The sequence below is a fragment of the Raphanus sativus genome, chromosome 4 (genome assembly GCF_000801105.2).
Source record: "Raphanus sativus cultivar WK10039 chromosome 4, ASM80110v3, whole genome shotgun sequence".
NCBI classification, from domain to species: Eukaryota; Viridiplantae; Streptophyta; class Magnoliopsida; order Brassicales; family Brassicaceae; genus Raphanus; species Raphanus sativus.
The window spans coordinates 45,491,515-45,509,181 of record NC_079514.1 but is presented as its reverse complement, the minus strand read 5'-3'; the positions used below and the strand labels follow the sequence as shown (position 1 = coordinate 45,509,181).

Here is a 17,667-nt window from a genome sequence, read left to right as displayed (position 1 = left end):
TTACAAGGGAACAAAGAAAACTTATCTTGAAAAACTAATAGTCAATTACATGAGTAGATGAAACTCAAGACTCTTGAGTTACATGGAAAATAAGAAATCTCGACCCTAGATGTTTTAGGTGTCTCTACTATACATAACCAAAAATTAGATCAGTTTTGTCCATGGTTTGGTCATGAAACAAGCGAAAGGTACACTCTGATCATTTTCGCTTGTACCTTTCGTTTTGTGACCAAACCATGGACAAAACCTATGTTGCATAGAAACAGAAGCAGAAACGCTGAGGCGGAATCGTGTGGAAGCGTAGAAGCGGATTTTTTAAGAAAAATTTGGAAGCGGAAATGTGTCGGAAGTATATATTTATATATGTATGTATATACATATTAAAATATAAAAGATTACAAATGTGATAAACAATTATATAATTCAAATTAAAATAAAAAAATTATTCATTATAATAAATTTAAATGATTTCTTGTTAAAACCGTGAAACTATACATAAACTAAGTTTTTAAGATATTGTTATACTAATTATTTTTTAATATTTCGTAAATAATTAACACAATATATTTGAATATAGACGATATATCTCTAATAAGTCCTTATTGCATAAATACAATATATAGTATTAGTTCTAATGCTTGTATATTTATATTATCTATTTCATTATTATATAAAAACAATGTTTCTCATATTTTTATTGATTTATGATATTGTATTTTTTAAAAATAGAAACGAGTTGTCAAAAAAACGGAAGTATGATTCCAAAATAGAATCGTAAGCTTCCAATATGTTTTAAAAAAGTATTTTTGGAAACACATTGAAAGCGAGATTCCGAAAGCTTCCATAAGCTTCTGATTCTGAAGCGGAAAGCGGACGTCAAAGCTTCCATGCAACCCAGGACAAAACTGATCTAATTTTTGTAAGGTGTCAAAGATGGATTTATCTGTTTGTCGCGTAACAAAACAAGGCGCATGTTTGAGCTCATCTTCTTAATTAAACACAAATTTCTGTATTTTACCACATTCATTGGCCTTGCAGCCTAGTCGCCTTCAAAGAAAAGGGCCGTCAAATTGTTTCGGATTGGTGAAAACTTTATCATTTTACCTGTTATGGTGGTTATTGACAGCTGAAATTATTTATTTTTAAGAGGACCGGCAAACAAAAATACCTCAGGAATTGTAAAAACCAAAACCAATTTTTGGTAGTCGGTAACCAAATGGAAAAAAAAACCCCGAAATAAGTGATTCAGAGCTTTATCCTGTAGACCAACAGTTATGGTTCTGGATGTGCACGTCGATCCAATGTTTATTATGTGGTAATCATCAAGGTTTCATTTGATCAACAGCTGAATCTTTCTCTCACAGAAGAAGTCTTCGAACATCCTCAAAGTTTGAACGCAGTTCAGACAGAAACGAGGCTGAAACAAAACCAGTATCACAAAAAAAGCAATGAGTAACAAAGGAGAAACGCAGTGAAGAAACAGCTGAATGCAAAAGTGTACTCTCTATTACCTCCAACTTGTCCATCAAAGATCCGATGATCAGCGGATAGCGTCACATTCATTTTTGTTACAACCGAAGGCTTCTCAGTTCCTGCAACAGTGACAAAAAAAAGAGCTTGTTATAAACGAATCAAAACAGCAATATCCAAAAGGATGTTACTAGCTGTCTCACCATCTATTCCAAGAACCGCCTCCACAACTTTATTTCCTCTACCAACTGCTAGAATTCCAGCCTGCAAGAGAATTGACGCTGATGAGTTTAATCACGACAAACGTCAAAACAAGTAAAAAGTAAAAACTTAAAAGTCTTCCATCTGTATTTAAGGGTGCAACGTTAAGGGTATGCTTACCTGAGGGGGGTTAATGATGGCGCAGAACTGGTCCACAGGATACATTCCGAGATTTGAAATGCTGTAAATACCATAATGAATGGTTTTCTCAGTAAGAAGGGAAAAGTTTCACACAGTTCCAGACGATGCTTTACGAACTTAAGTTCGATAGATACCTGAATGTCCCTCCTTGAAACTCATGAGGAGCAAGCTTTCCAGATCGTGCCTTTTGTGCCAGCTCCTTAACCTGCTCCATAAATCAATTAAGAAAATCAGCACATTGACATAAGGTGAGAACTGATCAAACAAGTGTACTCTATAGCTTGGCATATTCATCAAAATTCAGAGGAAAATACATTACCTCTGAGGATATAGCAGAAATAGATTTCTGGTCAGCATTTCTGATAATTGGAGTCATTAAGCCCTGCAACACATGCCAAGATGAGAAAGGGATTTTAACTATTCAAGTAATCCGAAAAGCTAACACAAGAGGGCACCTTCTCAGTTGCAACTGCAATTGATATGTCAACATCCTCACACAAAACAATTTCTCCTTTCTCAGCATCCCAGAAAGCTGCCAGACATTAAGACAAAACACTTTAAACAACCAAAAAGAAGGTTTAAGCAAGCACAAGGAAAGATGTCAACCAAATGACTACACTCCATAGATCATTACATCAAACTCTATAACAGCTAAAATCGAATTAGAAAATGCATCATAAGTCCGTCCAGCTACCTCAAACCATTTACTAAATATTCTAAGCGGAGGCATATGGCCTTCCAATTATTATTCCAACATGGATTCCGCATTGCCTTAAATACTCATAGATAGGTTTGTGGAATAAACCATGATTACATTACTTGTACTAACATCAGTTACAAGGAGAAATTATTTCTCACCATTAGCATGTCGTACATTCCTCAGTGCGACTGCCACTGCTTTAATAACTATGTCATTGACCGACACTTTAACACCATGGTTTTCTGCAGATCACGAAACCACAGGTCAACCTGAGCCTCTCGAGTTATCAATAAAAAAAAAGGAGGATAAGGACGATTCGACAAACCTTGAAGTTCTTTTCTAAATGCAAGAAGAGGATCCAATACAACATCTGCAGGCGCACACAAATGCTTAAACAGCAAATCAAATACACAAAGAAAATACAAAGTTTGTGAATTACCAACCTGATGATAAATACAAATGGGGTATCTTCTGTTTTGATTCCAACAAACGTTTGGCTATAATCTGTCAACAGGGAAAAGACAAAGAGAAGTCAGGTACTATTATGATCGTAGGAGCAAACTTCAGTGCTGAAAGTATATTCCCCTTGAGTAAAGGAACACATTCCATCCACTATCAGTTAGTTGTAGACTAGAAACAAGTTACTAACACCCATTGACATAGATCAAGAAAGTTGCAACCAAAGTTGGTGCAATTTATAGCCATATAACTTCAGGTCAACATTGACTACGTATTTATCAACTCACAGCAGCAAGCATTAGGTAGTTATTTCAGCCCTCCGCATCAAAAAATATTGAAAGATCTGGCTTTTTGATGCCAGCTCTAATTTTCTTTAAAATGCCACAGAAACTTTTAAAAAGCCAGCATATTGTACTATGAAGTCAAAACAACCTTATCATCTTGCTTCCACAAGAGGGACTGCTTTACATGATACATTTTATTATTATCAGCAAAGAGAGCAATAAAGTTAATTACCTTGCGAATTTGACTATTGGGAAAATCTTCATAATCATTTGACGGTGTCACAGAAGACTTTGATTCAGGCCGCGATACGGAAGAGGATTTAGATAGGTTCTCCTTTGATGGCTGTTTCTTCTCCGTAGACACTGATTTTTTAGATGTTTTTCCAGAAGCAATTGCGGCGACAACGTCCGATTTTAGTAATGTACCGTAGGGACCCGAGGCCTCGATTGATGATGACTCCAAGCCATGTTCTAAAATCAAAAGCTTTGCTGCAGGACTGATCTTTGTGAAGCCTGCTTTCTTTCCCCCGGATTTATCTACAACACTTTGAGGAGCTTGTTTTTCAGTAACAGCCTCAGAACCACCTGCGGAAGAAGACCTGATCGCTTCAATGCTTTCAGCATCTTCAACCTACACAGATTGATTAACCTTTAATATCTCTCAGTTTGCAAGCAAGTGTATTTCAAAGATTTAGTGCGCAAGCATAACTTTTACTTCAGGCAATACAAATCGTAGAAGGAAACTAGAAGAGGGCATACTGTAGTAAAACATTTGGTTACACGGAGGCTAGAAGAGCGATAGACGTTATGCACAAAATGTATATTACACAGAGGCTAGCAAAACATATGAATTAAATATACCAGTATTAAATAGTTTTCTGGCATCAACAATTCAGTCAATGTACTTCTGAACTAAAGGACTTACTATAAGTGCAATCGGCTTTCCGACAGCCACATCCTTGGAACCTTCAGGAATTAGAATCTTAGCCAAGTACCTGCACCAAAATTCATCCATCAGGCATCAAGTTATACAATTTATTAATATAATATTATTAATCAGAATACGAATGCAGCAGTTCAGGTAAATCTTCTTTTATGGTGGTAAGTCGATGCTCATACCTAGACTAGGAAATATGAAATCAATCTTTATACCACAGGATTATCAGTTCAAGGAAGAACACTCAAACAAGAGATGACCTAACTTTTTCAATCAACATTATTTCTCACTTAAACCAACCATAAAAAAATCCACAAATTATGAACATCACCAGGCTTCCTAGAAAAATAAATATTAACATCACCAGGCTGCTTAGAGAAAGAAATATTGTTTATGCGCTAAGTGATTGCTTATACGAATAAGACGACAGAAAGTTTGGTATACCCTTCTTCAAGGCTTTCAAATTCCAGAGTGGCTTTGTCAGTCTCGATTTCACCTATGACATCACCTACTTCAATCTGTTGAGCACGAAATAAGAAAAAAGCAATACAGGAAGATGCATTACACCAGATTACTTGTGGTAAAAGTACAATGCCCAATTTACTCTACAGTTTGGTCACCAGAAACTAACCTTGTCACCCTCTTTTTTCCACCATTTGGCAATGTTACCTTGGTTCTGCAGATCGATAAACAAATAAATGATTTAGGGTCTCAACATATAAGAGGTAGATGCATTCTCATCCACAAAAGTTGGCACAAATGAGTGAAATTCCATACCATTGTGGGAGAAAGTGCTGGCATTTCTAAGACAACATGTGGGGGAAGGTCTGATGCATCAGGCTGAATGGAACCTCCTTGTTGTGTACTTTCTTCAGGTTTCTTCTCTTGATGAGCTGATGTTTCCTCTTTACCAACTTGTCCACCCTCTCCGGGGGCAGAAACGTTTTGAATGTCATCTTCCTCCTCAACCTACATAACAATTATATAAGATTAACTTTGTATCCATCAAAACTTATGTAGCTCCTAATGATAATAGATCAATGACTGAACAACTTGTTGCCAAATCATTATTAAAACGACAGTCATTGTGCTTACCATTATTGCAATCGGTGCATTAACGGCAATATCCTTTGATCCTTCGGTTACTATAATCTTCGCCAGAAATCTACAGAGCCATACCTTATTGTAAGCTATAGTTGTGATGGGGCAGATATTTGATTTACCGAGGCGAGGAATAGGAAAAAAAACAGAAATTAAAACACACAGAGATCGCTTTTTCAGAATTACCCTTCTTCTTGACTCTCAAGTTCTACAGTGGCTTTGTCTGTCTCTATCTCACACAGTACATCGCCAACCTCTACCTGTAAAAGAAGAACCAACATTTAAACCAGTTACTGAGATATTCCACATTCTATAACGTCAACTAAAAATAAGAAAAACCCCACCTTGTCACCTTCTTTCTTCAACCATTTCGCAATATTACCATGACTCTGCAAAAAAGAAAAAGTAAGACAATGACTTCTCGCAAGGAGGCCAAATTTTTTTACGAGATTGAAGTCTCAGTTCCTAACCATTGTAGGAGACAAGGCTGGCATTGTAAGAACTGTCTGTGGTACGGGTCCTACAGCCGAAAAACAAATAAAATTACTGTAGATCTTTAACTGATCCAAATCTGTATTCCACTAGATGACATAACAATCTATGACTACCTGTTGATGAAAAGTTTTGCATGCCAAATCGCACCTAGAAGAAAATGAAAGAGAAAGTATGTGAGAAACAGGAAAAGATGGAAAAAAGTGTACTAACTGGAAAGCTTACAATAGACTTTGGATGACTATTATCCATTCTTGTAATCATGTCAATCGAGGCAGACCTGAAAATGTAGAACAGGCAAAATCAGAGAAGGACAAACACAATTATTCCCCCCAAGTTTTATACAGAAACGAGTTCACCGAATAATGGTTATGTTCAGTGGGATGTGAATAACACATTAAATAACCAGCTTAACTTCTGTATAAATAAAATCTTAAAATCCTGAATGCCTATGATTGGGCTAGTTAGTTTCTATATGAACAAAAGCGTGTCATTGAATAGATAAAATCAAAACACCTCGTCTAAAGAAAATGAATAGAACAAAACATAGAGAAAACGATAGGAAGTGGAATAGACTGTTCTTAAGATCAGTATGAATTATACAACAAATATGGTAAAAACATTTTTCTTGAACCCATCACCAATTAACCAAGAACATACCTGGCACCATGACTGCTACTAATCTTGTCGTCCAAGTGGTACACTCCATTAGAAAAGCTGAATCAGAGAGTTCACAATCAACTTGATCATCAGAAACTAAAGTCGTGATACCAATTCAGGAAATTAAAAATAGTTCCAAATCGATTCCAAAAACAACAGATTGGCATTCTTTCGCCAAAAAAAAAAACTAAGCTCATTGAAAAAATTCAATGGACCAAGAAGTCACTTGTACAATTGTCAAGGATCACGAATGATGGATGAAGCGTACCGAGTGTGGAATCCGGAGGCGGGAGCGAGAAGACGAGCTCTGAGAAGCGAAGAAGTGCGGGCGATCGCTGCGCGACGGAGGAGGGGAAGCACCATGGCGGCACTTCGAGAGAAGAGGAGGGAGGAGGGTTCGGGGAATCACACCAAATGGGGGAGAGAGAGAGAGACGATGGAATCGGAAAACTTTTTAGTTTTGGTCAGATCGAATTCGCCAGCAAGCGATGGAATCAACGAAAGCGTCCAGGTTCCGGTCCGGTCCGGGTTGAAATACCAGTAATCGGTACTGTCTACTGAACCGGAAAACCAAATTGATTCATATTTAACTACTTTGGTTTGAGTCCGAGAACCGAAGATTTTACTGGTTTGAGTGGAGTGGCGAACTTCAAAACCAAATTGAACCAGTGCCTTCCCTTAAGGGTTTTTGTGAATGGTTTTCTTGCAACAGGCGACTTTTAACAACCTCGACTTGATGATCAGATCAGGATCCTTATTCAATATCCCATATATCGCATCTATTCTATCGAATCAAAATCCTTATACAATATTAAAAATATACTAGATTTTGATCCGCCCTTAAAAGGGCGGGTATATTTTTTTGTTTTATTTTTCTTTTAAATTTAATTTTTATATTTGTTTTAGTTATTTTGTATTTTTCTTTGTATAATTCTTTAAATGATTTATAAGAGATTTTAATAATTATACTAAAATAGTTGGACCACACATATATCAATAGATCATGTTGCTATTTTAATAAAATACATATAGTCATATAGATTATGATCCGTCCTTTGAAATGCCGAGTATATTTTATGTTTAAATATTTTCTGAAAAAATTAATTTTTATATTTGTTTTTTTTGTAATCATATATTTATGTAAAATATTTTTATTATTGATATGCGGATATTATTTTCACAACTATGACTACAAAGAAAAATACAAATATGATTAAAAAGGAAAAATATAAAAAGTAAATTGTTTAAAAAATTTAAAATTTAAAATATATCCGCCATTTAAATCTAGTCTTATTCTATTAAAATAGCACTATGATCTATTGATATATGTGTGGTCTAACTATTATAATAGAATATATTAAAACTTCTTATTAATCTCGTTGTGATTCAGAATTAATAGAAAATATTTGGTAACTATATTAAATATGTCAAGTTACACAACTATACACTTATGTCATCTGCATTTCAGAAATTATTTTAAAACTTTATTTTTAAAATTTGCAATATATTGTATTTTCTTAATTGTGAATCGATCATAAAATCAAAATCTCATACTCTATTAGACATGACCTATATACTCGAACAGTTCTTAAATTGTGATATTTGAAAACCAATATCAAATCTAATCCACACCGAAAAATCGTTTTTTTTTTTTTGAAAAAATGTTTGAAAAAATATTGTAATATATTCTTATATATATATATATATATATATATGTGTGTAATATGTTTAGTATGGTCTTCACTAACTTTAAGTAAAACATTTTAATAAATATTTTTGTTCGAATAACCTATTTATAATCCGTTAAACTAAAACCTGTAAAATATATTTTTTATAAATAATATTTTCATTATAATATCAACTTAAATAGTTTTAATAATCTTAAACTTACTTCCAAAATATACTTTGTAGATTTTAATTGGACTAATTTTTTTGTATCTGACCGATTTTGTTAAATTCTTAAATTTTGTATTTAGAATATGTTGATATATGGAAATATAGTTTCAGATTGAAGCATACTATTGATTTTGACGAAAAACTGCATTATTCGAAGGATCAAAGAATAAATAGCTATAATATTATATTACTAATTTAAATAGACACATGTAAGATTTTCAACCAATATTATTTAAATATACCTTTGTACATGAGAGAAGGTCCGAGTAACTGTCTTTATTTTTTCAAACCGTGTAACTGTCCCTATGTATATGAGAAAAGATCCGAAAATGTTGGAACTAAAAAAGAAAATATTATTAATTGGTAGTTACATATAGATGAAAGACAGTTTATATATCTAAAAATAATTATATCATTAGTTGGTCATAACCCCATATCAATTGGACATGTTGAAGAATTAATAGTATTGATATTGCTTCTAAAATATCTCTATGCATAAATAATTATATTTTCACAAAAATAGCTTTCCAAAAAAAGCAAACCATTTGAGTTAAAAGGTGGAGTTTTAGGGATGTGTTCAAATTTTGAAAATAAATAATAAATAATAATTTTTTAAAATAAAAAAAGAAGACTATTTTGATCATTTTTTAAACTACTTTTGTCACAAAAAAAATGGGAAAGTATTCTATTTTAACCCAACTGAAAAAACTATTCTCATTACCCTACCAAAATTCTAACTACCCCACTTTTTTTCCCATATTTCTCTTCTCCTTATTACCCTTAATATTATAATATTATTCAATACATTGTGGTTCCCACCGAATTTCTTCTATTTTTTTTAAGGAAAAGCGGATTCCACCTCTCTCATAAAGTGACAAACCTAACAAATGGACCCTACACTAACCCACCTATCTCCTTCCCACAGCTGTCTTTCTTGTCTCTTTTCTTCCATTTTATTTCTTTTTCTCTAACCACCATCGACCATCTTCTTCCATTTTTATTAAAATTGGCGATTTTGAAGCTATTTTTGAGGTAAATTTATACGTTTTCACGAAATTTTTATAATAATATACTATTTATGTTCTATGTGTTATGAGTGATGAAAAATATCAACATATTGCTGTAAAAATCGTGAGAGTTTTCAAAAAAAAAATGAAAATAATGTTTAAAGAAGATTATGTATTGTTCTCTATTTTTAACACGATTTTGAAAGAAAAAAACATGAAAATGGTGTTAGGCGATAATGTGGGTTGTGTAACACGTTATTAGTTGATTAAAAAGACTTAAACCGATGAGAAACTAAAGTTTTAGGTAAAAATGGAAGTTTTAGGTATATTGTTATGAAAGGAGATGTTTAAAGGCGATTTTGTATATTTCTTCTTATTTTGCACTATTTTAAACCATTAAAATGCATTACAATAGTGGTAGACGATATTGTGGGTTGTATAACACCCTCTTAGTCAATTAAAAGTGTTAAAACGACAAAAACAAAAATTTATAAAAACTACTAGAACTACTGGTATTACTAAAGTGATGCGTGTATTACTTGTATTACTAGATCGACTATGTACCAGATATCTTGGACAACTTAGATTCTTTAAATGGTTAACTAATCATAATTTTATTTTTTTCAGGGAATTATATGGCTTCTCCTATTACAATCATATGTTTTAACTATGGAGGAAGTTACATCAAGAATTGGGCTAAGATAAAGTGGATCTCGGGAGAAGATCAAATTCACACTCTAGTGATGAAAACATTTGTGGAAGAGGTTACATATTCGGAATTGGTCAAGTGTATATGCAGAAAGATTAAGGCAAATGGAGATGGGATGGTGAAGATTAGTTACTTTTCATTGATATTGTATTCGAACAAGCCATCATATATTTGGTGTGATGAAGACGTGTTGGGTTATCTCATGCAAGTAAATCATGATAAATGTAGAAGTGTTTTACATGTGGAGATCAACAGTGACATGGATGTTACATATAATAGTCTGCCGCTTTCAGGATATGATGATGAAACTGATGATAGCTATGTTGGTCTTTCTGATGGAGAGGATACTGATACATGTATAACTGAAGAAGATAGAACCGAAGAAGATGGGACCGAAGAAGATGAGACTGAGAAAGATGAAGCTGAGCAAGATGGAGCTGGGCAAGATGAAACAGAGCAGGATCATGAGATGGATGGCATGATCACGTCTTACACAGCTGAGTAGCATGGGACTCTTGTGATTTGAACTATGTGTAATATGTGTAATCTGAACTAATAAGTAATGCTGGAACTGCTATGTGTAATGTGAACTACTATGTACTTCTGGAACTACTATGTGTAATATGGACTACTAGGAACTACTTCGTACTACCCTGAACTACCAAAAACTACTTTGTATTACTATTTGTTATGCTTTGTTATGCATGCTTCTAAGAACCTTAATTTCCTTTTTATTATTTATTTTAAAAAGAAATATCTCGTATATTACGTGATTATATGTCCATGCATGTGTTTATTTGTCAAAATAGATATAAATACTCTTAAAATCTCAAGTTGGTAGAAAATTCTCATTTCATTAGAAAACACCCTTATACTTCCTAGTTAATGTCTTCATGGGAATGCCATCATGAGATGAATTTCAGAAAACACATATTTTCTGAATTTTTTTTCTGCCAATGTGTTATATACAGTTTAAAATTGTCTAATATATTGGTATTACTAATTAATTTAGTTTAACGACGTTGTATTACTAAAAAATGTTATAATTTGCAAAAATGTTACTATGAAGAGTGAAATATTACTACTACCTTGAATACTACTAAGAGTAAAATAAATATCATTTTAATATTCAAACATGTTTGTTTAATATTATCTTTTACACGTTTTAGACATGTGCCATATATATAATATATATATATATATATATATATATATATATTTTTTTTTTTTACAATGTGTTACACGTTTTAGACATGTGTCTTAGGTTTTTTTTTGTAGGTATATTGATATAAAAAACTATAAAAACTATACTTAAGGATTGTTTCTTTCTTTATTATTTTTTTCTTTTATTTTCTTTCTTTTTTCTTAAAAATTGCGGGTCCCATGCTACTCTTTATTTTTATTTTATTTTCTTTTCGGGTTGGTCCCATCCTATTATCTTTAACGACCAGTTTTTTCCAATTTTTTCCAATTTCTTTATTTTTTTTTTTAAAAATTAGTAATGATTAATATTTCTAAAATTTATGGAAATAAAATTAAAAATTTCGGTTTATATTACTATAATATTTTTTAAATAACTAAATAACAAAATAAACTATTTCATTAAAATTTAATAAAAAAATAATTTCAAAAATAAATTTCATAAAATATTTGTATAAATTATTTTACTAAACTAAAATATTTTTATTTTTATATAGAATTTATCAAGTTTAAAATAAGAAATTTCACGTACGTTCGGGTTAATTGGGTTTAGATCCTAATGAAAAGAATTGAATTTTCGAAGATTAATTGGTGATTAATTTTAGAGATTTATTAAATACATATGTTATACACATTTTACACATGTTTGAATTTTTTTTATTTAGCTTAGTAATATCTAGTAAAACTAGTAGTTCCAAACTTTTCTTATACTTTGGTTTTGTTTTTATTTTTACTTCACTAAGTTGTAAATATAATACAAGTTTATGGTATACATGTCTTTTTAAGCAGTATACATGTTTTAAATGTATTTTTTTTAAATTGTAAATAGATGTTAAATGCAAATTCTTGTTAATCTTGCTTATTTTATTTTATAATTAAAATATAATTATACAATATGGTTTATGTATCCTTTCACAAAAGTAACATGTAGTCTAGTGGCATACTCCTTGTCTCTTAGAAAGACAGACCCTGGGTTCGACATTTCTTGTTAGTTTTGTATTATTTTATTTTAAATACAGATGGTATATAAAACTAGTTTTGTAAGCGTAAATAAAGTTAACTCGTTGCCTGGTGGAATACACTTTGTTGGGTTCGAAACTCGGTTTTTTGTTGTTTTTTCGAACGAGGGGCAGTTTCGTAATTAAATCTTCATCCTCCATTAGGGTTTTGCCGATTCTGCAATTTTCTTATGCGGCCGCCATGGATTTTCTTCAGAGAACCTTAAGTATTTATGGATTTTAATTGTTGCTTACACATCAAAATTATAGGTTTATCAATACTCATCGATTTTGAACTTCAAAAATCGCGAAAACAAAACTTTTGTGTTACTCCACCTAAATCTCCGATTTGTTAAATGGCCAGGAGCTGTTTCAAATTTACTTGTAGGAAAATTCGAGTCTCCTCACCTTGTTTTAGAATGGACAGAACATGAGAGAGAGAGAGAGAGAGAGAGAGAGAGAGAGAGAGAGAGAGAGAGAGCTTGGAAAAAAAAAAGAGAAAAAAAAACACGTGGTTAAGGGAGAAGAATATGATAAGTGGATCAGATCCAGTTAATCTGGGCAGATGGATAGACTTAGGTTGGGTTTGTAAATACTCTAATTTATTAAAGACAAGATAGTATTTGGCCACATTTTCGAATTAAAAAAAAAATAGAAAAGAAATTCATTTTAAAAGTGGGGCATATTAGAATTTTTGATAGAGTTTATAGGGTGATGCAGAATAAAGTCCAAAAAATGGTTATTTGAAAGAATTAACCTGTTAAAAAAACTGTTTGATCAGTTACATAAGTTTTCTCATATGAATGCATTACTTAACAACCTCACTAGAAACCGTCTTCTAACATTCAATTTACGTTCTATGGTTGCACACTTGCAGTTCGTTAAAACGATATAGTATTACATTGACAATTTGACACCACACCAATGGGCAAGTATGCACGATGTCAGCTATATAGTTGTATTGACATTTGGAAAAGGGATCGAAGGGAATATACTCTACTAGAGCGTCATTTGACTTGTGTAATTATTCTAAACTATGCCCAATTTTAGTTCAAATCTTTCTGTTGTCAAAGTTGAGATTTTGCAAATCACATTAAACAAATACAACCCCTATTTTGACTTTTGTAATTGTACAACTCCTGTTTTGTTTTTTGTTTTACTTTCTTTTGAAGGAATTAAAAAGAAAAATACAAATTTGTATACTATATATTAAGGATCCGAATTGGCGTGGAAAAGATAGATAGATAGACAAAAAAAAAGATTCGTGTAGAAACAAGAACAAAGAGGGATGGAGATTGAAGAAGCGAGTCGTGGTGAAAGTGGGCATGTGGTGTGCGGATCATGGGTTCGTCGCCCCAAGAAAGTGAACTGGGCCATCATCGCCAGAGCTGCCAAACGCCGTGGCTCAGCCTCTCCTGCTCTGCTTCACATCTTCTCTTTCGATCCCATCACTACTTCTCTCTCCTCCTCTCCCTTGGTACATAATACATTCATTCCCTTTTTTAACACAGTTTCATTTTAAAAAAAAATTGGTCTTTTGAAACGTTTCATGTGATTCTGGAACGAATCATGTGTTTCAATTTCTTGTTCAAAGCAGAGGACAAACTCTTTTCTTTTGGTAAATACTTTTGTCTTCTTTCTTTGATGAAAAGGCAACCCATGCGCTTAAAGAGGGTGATGGTGATCCTGTGGCAATCTCAGTTCACCCTGGTGGAGATTATTTTGTTTGCTCAACCTCCAAAGGTGGTTGCAAGTACGTTTCTTAATTACTTGCTTTTACCTCCCCCAAATAATGATCAATATATATGACATCTTTAGAGCCTTTCTTTTGGTACCATTTTTTTTAGTTGGTATTGTTACCTGGGTCATATAAACATACATTTGTTGGAGACTGCTGTGCATCTTCATGCCTTTTATAAATGTTGGCTTTTGATCCTTGTCTACTATATCTTAAGTCTTTCCATTCTCGCATCCATATTTTGCAACTCTAGTGTTCCATCTATTTCACATCCACCACTTAGTAATATAGTGTGACTGTACATTTCATTTGATTGTACACAGATAGATGCTTGTACGTAGACATCTGCCTCTCTGTCTATACAAAGTTATGTTTATGGTCTAGATGCTAAATACAAATTATTATTTTAGGTTGTTTGAGATTGTTGGAGGAGCAACCACAGGTATTACGATCTTAGCCAAAGAACTCCCTCCTCTCGAAAATGCTGGACTACAAAAGTGTATGGCCTTCAGCTTTGATGGCTCTAAATTAGCTGTTGGGGGAGCGGTAAGGACGAACTAATACTGCTTCATCTGCTTTTGTCCGCATTTGGGACAATTTTGGTTGTAGCTTTACTTACTATACTGTAACCTATTTTCAGGATGGATGCCTCAGAATTATGGAGTGGCCAAACCTAAGTGTAATTTTGGATGAGCCAAAGGCACACAAATCAATCCGTGATATGGATTTCAGGTAATCACCGGAACTTTATCTCCTTTCATATTCTTTTCAACTTGAAGCATTACTGAGCTAATAAAACAAAATGATCTTCTAGAAAGATTTGGGACTTGTGATGGGAAGCATAATGTCTGCATCTCTCTCTCTCTCTCATATCTGAGTTTTTTTTTGTTGTAGTCTGGACTCAGAGTTCTTAGCCACAACATCAACTGATGGATCAGCTAGAATATGGAAAGCAGAAGATGGTTTCCCTTTGTCTACTTTGGAACGTAGTAAGGTATGTGATAACGAGACTAATAGTTAAATTTTGATTCCTATATCTCAGAACTCATACATCTTTAATTATATGTATATTATTTTTGATATAAGCTCTGATTCTGTGTAGGATGAAAATATTGAACTGTGCCGGTTCTCTAAAGATGGAACAAAACCGTTTCTGTTCTGTGGTGCTCAGAGAGGTATATATTACAAGAATTGGTCACTAGTGTTTTTGAGTTAAAATTCAGAAAATATAACAAGTAAAAAGATTAAACAATTGGAAACAGGTGATGTTCCTGTGGTAAATGTTTATGACATTAGTACATGGAAGAAGCTTGGGTTCAAGAAGCTGTCAAGGAAGAGTGCATCCACAATGGCAGTCAGCTTGGATGGCAAATATATTGCTTTGTGAGTGTGTTTCTTCATCCTTTGATGATTTGTTCAGGCTTTTGATTGTACAAAGGTTATAACCTCATTTTATTTTGAAGGGGTGGCAAAGATGGGGATATATCTGTTGCTGAAGTGAAGACAATGGAGATATACCACTACAGTAAGAGGTTACACCTTGGTCAAACCATTGCTTCACTTGAGTTCTGCCCTAGTGAAAGGTACTAGTGATATATCAAAACCCCTTACGTCTCCTTATTGGGAGCATTGTTTGTAATGTTTATCAATCTACTTGTGGCTTAGGGTAATACTGACAACATCAAGCGAATGGGGTGAGATGGTGACCAAGCTCACTGTACCAAAGGAGTGGAAAGGTTTGCTTTCTGCTCATCTCTCTCTCTCTCTCTGCAAAACATATACCATCTTTTTACATCTCTCTCTCACCCATATCTTTGTATGTTTGATGGAGCAGAGTGGCAAATATATGCACTGTTGTTTTGCTTGTTCATGGGGTCAGTGATACTTGCATACGTGTTCTTTGAGAACTCAGACTCGTTCTGGAAGCTACCAATGGGGAAAGATCAAAGAAGACCAAAGATTAGTCTATTTGGAGATTCATCCACGCCTAGTGAGGATCGTAATAGGTGGAACTTGGACCTGTAGAGAGAAAGATATTTTATGTAAATCCACAAAACTTTTTCTGTTTTCTTTTCATGTTTTTTCCTTTCCTCGCTTTCATTATTCTAATTGTTAATCATTTTTCTGTATTCTGATTTTGTCTGTCAAGTTAAATTCCTTTTGCTGTGTTTGGCGTCTTGAATAGACTTTGACATACACTTCTGGTTGACTTAATTGTTTCGAATCTCATCTGGTAAAAAGTTATTAAATATTACAGGGTGGTCTATTGCAAGTTAGTTGGGAATTTCATATATATGAGCTTCATATCCCTTGATTGATCCTTCTCTATTCATGCAAGACTGTGAGCCAAATACTTATTATCTTTATTACTAGACGTGAAAGTCAATTAAGCCAACTATCAATTAACTGAAACTTTTAAAGACAAAACGTATTCATGTCAAAACATTCATATTACAGAATCAGAAACAACTAAAAATTACTTGAGATAAACCCAACAAGGTGTTGTAAGATCAAACACAACTGCACTAAAACCCTAATCTTGATAATTACAATTCTGAGAAGGCACTACTAGACACACACCTACATAATCGCATCAAGTAAAGAAAAGTTATCACAGAGAAAAAGGAGAGCTGCTCTGTCACACGGGAAGGGGAACAAGGGCAAAACAGAGGACTCCTTGGCACCTAAAAGACCAAAGACTAATGTTGTCTCCATCTTTCAATCCATTGGCCTTCACAACATCGTTCCACCCACAAACCAATGCGTAGTTCCAAGAACCGTTCATCTCCCATCTCTTGAGAAACACACCCCACTTTTTAATGCCTTGATCAACAAGAAGCGCTCCCAAACCCATCTTTTCTTTGTTATTGATGTCTTCCTCGATGATTCTTGACTCAACGGCTGTCAAGAAGTCGTCTCGGATCAGTTTGTTGAAAGGGATCGAGAGACGGCTCTGGCTTGGTTTGACATCTGTTTCAAACAGAGTCTTCTCAAAGATTAGCTTTGCGTCTTGCGCTCCTCCTTTCATGCTCCTCATCAGCTGCACCATCCAATCCGGCGTATCTTTCCCCTCCCATGAGAATAAAGGTGACACCTTTGCTTTCTTGAAACTACGCTTACCTTCTTGCACGCCACGTCTCTTGCGGCTTGTGTTCTCTGTTAAGCACGAAGACGAAGACGATCGGGATCTAGGGTTTTGTGGGTTTGTTGTCTCCGTTTCATCTGTCTCAACCATGTTGCGACTGACGAGTGAGGATGAAGAAGAGGAAGTAGAAGCACCGTTGAGGTTTTGAAGAGGTTTCTTTAACCATGATCTTCTTGGTCTTCTTGGGAAGTGATCGAAGATTCTCTTCATTCTCTGTTCGTCTTCTTCTTTCCAAGATACCGTCTTCTTCTTCTCCGATGTTTGCTTGTGTTCTTGTTCGTACAAAAGAACCGCGTTATCTACCAAAAGAGAGAAGCTCGACCACGTCTCCGTGAGATCACCGTAATACATACTCATTGTGATTGCAGATACACAGAAAAACAAAATCAAGTTTTGAGGACGAGAGAGAGAGAGAGAGAGAGAGAGAGAGAGAGAGAGAGAGAGAGAGAGAGAGAGAGAGAGAGAGAGA

The 17,667-nt window shown here is 34.0% G+C and overlaps 3 protein-coding genes across 3 annotated transcripts; 1 reads left to right on the top strand and 2 right to left on the bottom strand.

Moving 5' to 3' along the window:
* Positions 1-1,055: 1,055 nt before the first annotated feature.
* LOC108829816 (dihydrolipoyllysine-residue acetyltransferase component 1 of pyruvate dehydrogenase complex, mitochondrial) lies at positions 1,056-7,012 on the bottom strand. The gene is made up of 23 exons (XM_018603403.2): positions 6,774-7,012; positions 6,506-6,562; positions 6,071-6,125; positions 5,962-5,995; positions 5,824-5,873; positions 5,698-5,742; positions 5,540-5,613; positions 5,348-5,417; positions 5,030-5,221; positions 4,884-4,928; positions 4,697-4,770; positions 4,241-4,310; positions 3,548-3,946; positions 3,016-3,076; positions 2,898-2,942; positions 2,731-2,814; positions 2,328-2,404; positions 2,192-2,254; positions 2,007-2,077; positions 1,852-1,912; positions 1,674-1,734; positions 1,512-1,592; positions 1,056-1,417 (listed from the first exon to the last, which is right to left on the bottom strand). Exons 1-23 carry the CDS (start codon positions 6,866-6,868, stop codon positions 1,359-1,361), a joined length of 1,923 nt encoding a protein of 640 aa, XP_018458905.1. The 5' UTR covers positions 6,869-7,012; the 3' UTR covers positions 1,056-1,358.
* A 6,440-nt stretch (positions 7,013-13,452) lies between these two features.
* LOC108836961 (SEC12-like protein 1) lies at positions 13,453-16,267 on the top strand. The gene is made up of 10 exons (XM_057009834.1): positions 13,453-13,792; positions 13,968-14,068; positions 14,464-14,599; positions 14,694-14,785; positions 14,948-15,047; positions 15,156-15,228; positions 15,316-15,436; positions 15,517-15,636; positions 15,719-15,789; positions 15,888-16,267. The coding sequence occupies exons 1-10, from the start codon at positions 13,604-13,606 to the stop codon at positions 16,076-16,078; spliced, it is 1,194 nt and encodes a 397-aa protein (XP_056865814.1). The 5' UTR covers positions 13,453-13,603; the 3' UTR covers positions 16,079-16,267.
* Positions 16,268-16,460: 193 nt separating this feature from the next.
* Positions 16,461-17,622, bottom strand: LOC130510828 (B3 domain-containing protein At3g25182-like). The gene has a single exon (XM_057007502.1). The coding sequence runs from the start codon at positions 17,553-17,555 to the stop codon at positions 16,692-16,694; it is 864 nt and encodes a 287-aa protein (XP_056863482.1). The 5' UTR covers positions 17,556-17,622; the 3' UTR covers positions 16,461-16,691.
* Between the last annotated feature and the right edge of the window lie 45 nt (positions 17,623-17,667).

What these genes read in the sequence shown, in the direction of transcription:
- LOC130510828 (XM_057007502.1), bottom strand. Translation starts at nt 17,555, where the DNA reads ATGAGTATGTATTACGGTGATCTCACGGAGACGTGGTCGAGCTTCTCT.
- LOC108829816 (XM_018603403.2), bottom strand. Translation starts at nt 6,868, where the DNA reads ATGGTGCTTCCCCTCCTCCGTCGCGCAGCGATCGCCCGCACTTCTTCG. An exon ending in CTTGAGAGTCAAGAAGAAGG is followed by an intron (nt 5,418 to 5,539) that starts GTAATTCTGAAA and finishes ATGGCTCTGTAG; the next exon opens with ATTTCTGGCGAAGATTATAG. An exon ending in CAGCACTTTCTCCCACAATG is followed by an intron (nt 4,929 to 5,029) that starts GTATGGAATTTC and finishes ATCGATCTGCAG; the next exon opens with AACCAAGGTAACATTGCCAA.
- LOC108836961 (XM_057009834.1), top strand. Translation starts at nt 13,604, where the DNA reads ATGGAGATTGAAGAAGCGAGTCGTGGTGAAAGTGGGCATGTGGTGTGC. An exon ending in ACCTCCAAAGGTGGTTGCAA is followed by an intron (nt 14,069 to 14,463) that starts GTACGTTTCTTA and finishes TTATTATTTTAG; the next exon opens with GTTGTTTGAGATTGTTGGAG. An exon ending in TGTACCAAAGGAGTGGAAAG is followed by an intron (nt 15,790 to 15,887) that starts GTTTGCTTTCTG and finishes TTGATGGAGCAG; the next exon opens with AGTGGCAAATATATGCACTG.